This window comes from Myotis davidii, unplaced genomic scaffold (assembly GCF_000327345.1).
Source record: "Myotis davidii unplaced genomic scaffold, ASM32734v1 scaffold854, whole genome shotgun sequence".
Taxonomy (NCBI): domain Eukaryota; kingdom Metazoa; phylum Chordata; class Mammalia; order Chiroptera; family Vespertilionidae; genus Myotis; species Myotis davidii.
This window is the reverse complement of record NW_006285939.1, coordinates 1,377,452-1,383,898: the sequence shown is the minus strand read 5'-3', so window position 1 is coordinate 1,383,898 and position 6,447 is coordinate 1,377,452. Positions and strand designations below refer to the sequence as shown.

Sequence of the window (6,447 nt, the reverse complement as noted above, 5' to 3'; positions counted from 1 at the left end):
CTCCTCCCCCTCCCCCTGCTCATCCCCGTGGACCTCCCTCCTCCCACCTTGCCAGCATTATTTAGCATTCCTTCTGCCTTTTATCCTGACAAATCTCAGTAGTTTATTCTTTTAGAGCCAGTTATTAGCCTCATTGATCCTTTCTGTGGTAGTTTCTTTCCTATTGAAACAGTTGATGTTTTCGTCTTCATTATTCCTTCTTTCTTTCTTAGAATTTACTTTTAGTTTGTTTTTAGTTTGTGGTTTTCTGTTTTGTTTTGTTTTTCAGTTGTTCTAACCTCTTAACCTGAAGCCTCTGTTCATGAGTTTAGAGTGTTCTCTTTCTGACAGGTACCCGAGGGGTATAAAGCTTCCTCCATGCCCTGCTTCCAGAAGCCTCCCCACACAGTGCTTCGGTATATAGTGTTTCCCTTGTTGTTCAGTATAAACCAATTCTCATGTGAATTATAATCCTCCTTGATCCTCTTTACCTCACCGCCTTTTGGAAATTCAGGTTTCAAATCTCCCACCTGGATTTCTGCAACAATCCAGGGACCATCTCCCTGTCTGGGGGTCTTGCCCCTGAGAAATAGACCTAAAGTAAAATTCTAACGTGTCCCCGAGGAATCAGTAGTTTAGCCAAACTTGTCAATAATCCAAAGTTTATTTATAAAGCCTTTACCCTAATAATTCCAAGGGATTTTTAATTGAGGGGAATGTATGCAAAAAAGCAGTGTATAAAAGCGCTCACTGATAACAATAATACACGGAAATAGTCTCGGAGTTTGACAGCACGGAATGATGTCAGGCACAGCTCAGATTCCATCCTGACCGCGGACAATGCTTGCAAAGTCCATAACCTATACACATAAAAGCCTAAGCGACTGAACGACCTAATCACTGAACAACCGGTTGACCGGTCGCTATGACACACATTGACCACCAGGGGACAGACTCTCAATGCACAAGATCGGGCTCCCTCCTGTCTAGATTGGGCCTGTGGGGATCTGGCCGAAACCAGCAACCCAACATCCCTTGAGGGGTCCCAGATTGCGAGGGTGCAGGCCAGGCCGAGGGACCCCACCGGTGCATGAATCCGTGCACCGGCCTCAAGTAAATTGATAAATGTTTATGTTAATAGGAAAGGATAGGACTAATAACATCCACACCAAGGTCATAACTGATAAAACATAGAGCTGGCAGAAAATATAACAGCACTCACAGAGCGCTTAACAAGCAGCACTCAAGGTCAGCAACAGTTGTCTGGGTCTCAGAAGTAGTTTCATGCCCTCCCCCCCCCCGCCCGACACACACACTTTTATTTAATTTAAAGCATTCTGTAATAAGCATATATTATCTCTAACTTTAAAAAGTTTTAAAAACACTTCCATGGACTCGGGCACACGTGGACTGAAATGCATGTCCTGTGGCTCAGTCTTCCGCCCTCTCCACCGCCCCCTCTGCCTCATCTCCTGGCAGGGGCTCCCCAAGCCCCTTGCTCTCAGTCCCCTGGCTGCTTTCATCCCCCAAGTGTGCGAACAGCAGGCCCTCTGCCTGGAGGTCCCTCTGGGAGCCTGTAGACTCCGCCCAGCCCTGAGCTGCAAGGCTGAGCTGGCTCTCACTGCCCTGTGCCTGCCTCCCTCACACCCGCACACTGGTGCCTCCTGCACGTGTCCAGGCTCGGCAGCTGCGTGGAGGGGCTGCCTCCTGTCATCACCGCCCCGGGTGCACTCGGTCAAGGATGTTTCCTCCATGGGCCTGCCCACTCAGTCTTGTTTCCTCGCTGCCCTCAGGCCTGCCCCCAACATTTCTCAGTCACTCCTTTAAGGGAGCCTTTGTGAACAGCAGCCCCCAAAGGAATGGGCGCGTGCCTTTTAGCCCCATATACAGTATCTAAGGTATCGCCCTGCAGTTCAAAATCCTTTCCCAGATTGCATCTGGTTTACGGAAGACGCTGACCTCTATTTCACCATCGAAAATGCAACTCAGGGATTTGCCCAGGGCCACGGGGGGGAGGGATTCCATTATGAAGCTGGGCCTCCCCTCTCAAGCCTTTGGGGCTTCCCCTCACAGCCATCCCACCACCAGGAAGCCAGGCTCCCCCCTCACACCCCCTGCAGGCTCCCCCCTCATACCCCCCTGCAGTGTGTGTATGTCCCCATCTCCATTTACCTCAAAGTCGCAGAGGACATGCTGGAAGACCCCAATGTTGGTGCGGGCGGAAGGCCCGAAGCCCAGCTCGGCAGTGCCCGCGACGGCCAGGATGAGCTGCAGGACGCGGTGGGTGAGCAGGGAGCTCTTTTTCCTCAGGAGAAAGGCCATCACCTGGAAGGTCAATGCAGGAGCAGCTGGAGCCGAGTGCCTCTGAGGCCTCTCCTCGCCCGCTGTCCCCTGTCCCCGCGCCTCTGCTGAGCCGCCTGGAACCCTGCTTGGTGGGGCTGCCTCCTCGGCCTGTGTTCCCAGAAGCAGCTCATATGCCCACTGCCGCGCTGCTTCCCCGCCACTGCCCACCGGTCCCCCCGTGACCCACTCGCCACAGGGCCTGCCCTTCCCGACTCTCCCTCTGTCCCCAGAACGCCCCTTGCTCTCTCCTGGTTTCCTTCCGATGCTCAGGGCTCTCTCACCCGCTGTACTGGACCCCACATTCACAGCCATCCCATCCATGCTGCATATCACCAGGAAGACACCGACTACCCACAAACCCCGATAACCCCATCACTCCGGCTGCAGCCACCAGACACGCCCCTGTACTGCATGTGCCAGACCCCGGGAACTGGCAGCTTCCGGCACCCGTGCCAGAGGCGGCGCTGGCAGCCCCGTGGCCCGGCCCATCTCAGACACCGTATGATGGACCCCCAGCCTCCTGCTGCGTTGACCTCAGCCTCACAAAGTCAGGCTGTGTAGCCAACCACCGGCATCTTGGTCCTCATGCACCCATCCCCTCCGGTTCTCAGCTCAGCCCTCCCACAGCTCAGGTCCTTGCGCCTGGATCCGAACCAGTCCCCCCCTTTCCCCATCCGCTCAGGCCCCTTTCAACGGGCCACCGGAAAGTCGTCCTTGTTTTACAGCCTGAATGTCTGTGTTCTTCCAACATCTCTGTGTTGAAACCTTTGCCTGGCAATGTGGTGGGTCCTTCGTGATGTAGTGAGGAATAGATGAGGGCCGGAGCGTTGAGCCTCACAAAGGGACCAGTGTCCTTACAAGAGGCATGAGACCTGCCTCTCCTGCTCTCCGCCATGTGAGGACCAATCAGAAACTGGCCTCTGTGATCCAGGAAAGGGCCCGCGCCCCACCTGACCAGGCTGGCACCCTGGTCTTTGACTCCCCAGCCTTCAGAACTATGTGAAAACAAATGTCTGTTGTTACAAGTTACCCAGTCTCTGGTATTTGTTACAGCAGCCCAAACTAAGACAACTGTGATCATCAAATATCAGGATCCCCTTAGATTGTGCTGGTCAGGTCTCTGACACATCTGAAACCTGGTGACACCCTCGCTCTCCTCCACCACCAGCACACAGTCAGGAAGCTGAAAGCTGCTTCAGGAAGGTCGCCCTCACTGGCTGGTTCACTTTACACTATCGGTGCGGAGTGTCCAGCTGGCACGCAGCTTACTCTGTTTCTCCAGCAAGCTGGTTCTCCTTGTCTGAAAGACAGTGTTTCATCTCTCCTTCCTCCCCCAACCTTCCTTCCCTGCTACCACCCACCTCATGCTCTGCTGAGAAGACAGAACCCATCAGCAATGAGCTCTTTCGCCTTCCCACCCCTCATCAGTAACGCCCGCGCTGCATGCCTTTCTCTCACAGGCAAGGTCCTACCTGGCCTCCAGCCCCCTCCTCACCTTCACCAGGACTCTGTTTCTTGAGATAATTCTTCTCTTCTCTAGTTCTCTCTCTCTCTCTCTCTCTCTCTCTCTCTCACTCTCTCTCTCTTTCTCTCTGTCTCTCTCTCTCCTTCCCTCCTTCCTTCCACCAACAGAAGGCTCTAGTATTTCTCTTCTTAAAAATATCCCTCCCTTGAGCCCACATCCCTCTAGCTCTGACCCCACTTTGCTACCCCTCTCCTCAGCAAACCTCTTGAAAGCACTAGGGGTGCATTCTGGCTCCACGTCCTCACCTATGTTCTCACTTCCACCCCCTTCAGCTGGTTGCTGCCTCCACCTGTCCACCTGCCTTAGCAAGGTCCCCAGTGACTTCCAGGTGCCAAATACCCTGGAAATACATCTGTCCTTAGTTTGCTTCATCCTGAGCATTGTTTGGCTACACCGCCTTCTCCAAATACTTCTTCTTTCAGAATCTTTGGCAGTTTTCTTTAGTTTGTCTTCCCTCTTTCTTCCCAATCTCCTTCGTTGGTTGGGCTTTAATCATATTTCCAATCTACAAGGTTAGCTCCTTGTGTCTTCCTCTTGAGTTCTCTTCTCTATTCTCTCTACTCCTCTTTGACTTTTTCATCAATTTTCTTGGGTTAAATAGCATCGTGCTGATATTGATGACTCACATTTATGCCCAGCTCAGTTTGTCCTTCTAAGCTCGAGCCATCTACCCACTTGGCAACTGACTTTTGGTCTCACAAACTTTTCAAACTTAGGAGGTTTCAGTAGCTCCCTCCTCCCTGCCTGCTGCCTTCTGGCATGTGCACTGGCTGATCTCCTGAGTGGTCTTCCCAGACTGCTCACAAGGACCCAAGTCTCTCCAGGTCAGGAATGCAGTCGCAGAGCAGACTGGCTTCTATCTCAGTCTCCTGCTCAAATCTCACCCCTCTGATCCACCTTCCACACTCGTGTCAAAGGTCATTCTGAAGCATTAATCACTCCATTTCCCGGTCCCAAGCTTCCTTGTTGTTACTCATCATTTCCAAGGTAGAAACGCATGCTCCCTGGAGGGCAGATTTCTGGTCCTTCCCTCGCCGCCTGGCTGCCGTGCAGTGGCTCACACCTGTCCATTCCCCGCAGCCCTGCGGGGCAGCTGCATGTGTTTTTAATGCCGGTCTGAATGCTATCCTTCTTTCCCAGGCTATGAAAATCCATCCTATGAACCTCAGGATGTCACCCAGGCTGAGAAGAGGAGAGTAAGTAAATTGGATGAAAATAACAGGTAGAAAGATATACGCTTTCCTGGTGCTCTCAAATCCACTCAGCAAATCAGCAAATAAATACAGTGAACATCTGAAAAATGATGAGATCCCCTCCCAAGCGAGCTGGTGCATTGAAGACCCCCGTTATCATTCTCTGGCTCAGTCACAGGCTTGACTACAAACCTACTTCTAGCAGGTGCTGTCAGGGTGCAGCAATGGACAAGCAGACCAGGCCTTCCCTCCTGGAGCACGTGCCTCGGGGCGAACGGACCCCAAACACAGCCTGTCCAGGTCGTGGCGACTGGGCACACGGGTTATGCAGAAGAAGAAGGGATGCGGTAGGATGCGGCTCTTTAGAAAGAGGCAAGGTAGGCAAGAACGATAATAACCTGGTGTCTATGTAAGCCTGGCATTGCCCCCCCTCGGCACTGCCAGCCTCCCTTCTGAATTCCCATGGAGACATAAATGCCTGGAATGTTTCTTCTTTAAGCCACAAGAAGAGCTTATAGACTTTCTTCTTCTGCCGCCATGTGCACATTAAAGCCCTGAATCTGGTGGGTTCTTTATTCAAATGAGGTATACCAAGTCTTCATCTCATAGTATTTCTCTGCCTGTCCTATTAGACAGTGATGTAAATTAAATGTTTATGCCTCCCCCAATTCATATGTTGGAACCTAATCCCCAGTGTGATGCTATTAGGGGTACAGCCTTTGGGGGTCATTAAGTCACGAGGGTGGAGGCTCTAGTGGGATTGGGGTCCTTATACGGAGACCTCAGGTGCTCCCTCACCCTCCACCTTGTGAGGACCCAGAGAAAGGTGGGCATCTATGAACCAGGCAGGCCCTCACCTCACACCATCTGCCACACCTCGCTCTTGGACTCCCAGCCTCCAGAACTGCGAGACACAAACGTCTGTTGTTTATAACTCCCCCCGCCGCCCCACTCCCCACCCCCGGGTTATGGTGTTTTGTTATAGCAGCCTGAACAGACTAAGACAGACAGTGTGTTCCTGGGAGGGAGAAGCTAACCCCATTTGTTCGGCCGCATCCCCGGTGCCTAGCACGGTGCCTGGCTCTTAGGCAGCACTCAGACAGCATGAGCAGAGCAAAGACAGCCAGGGCTACTCCTTGCCTCTCCCACCTCTTCCTAAAAACCCAGGCAACCCACTCCTCTGGTCCACCAATCGCCATTCTGTTTTCTTTTTAAAAAATGTCTTTAGTGATGTTTTAGAGCGAGAGGAAGGGAGAGGCACACCTCGTACTGGGGTCAAGCCTGCAACCCAGGCATGTGCCCTGACCAGGAATGGAACCGCTGACCTCTTGGTTCATGAGTGGATGCTCAACCACTGAGGCACACCAGCCTGGCCCAACGCCTTTCTTTTTCATGAGCTCTTTTGCT

The 6,447-nt window shown here is 52.6% G+C and overlaps 1 protein-coding gene across 1 annotated transcript in view; it reads right to left on the bottom strand.

The window, feature by feature from the left end:
• Positions 1–6,447, bottom strand: part of WDFY4 (WDFY family member 4) — a 258,657-nt gene that overhangs the window by 144,493 nt on the left and 107,717 nt on the right. Inside the window, exon 24 of the mRNA XM_006757129.2 lies at positions 2,152–2,304. Coding sequence (XP_006757192.1) covers positions 2,152–2,304 — 153 coding nt within the window. The remainder of the gene's footprint in view (positions 1–2,151; positions 2,305–6,447) is intronic.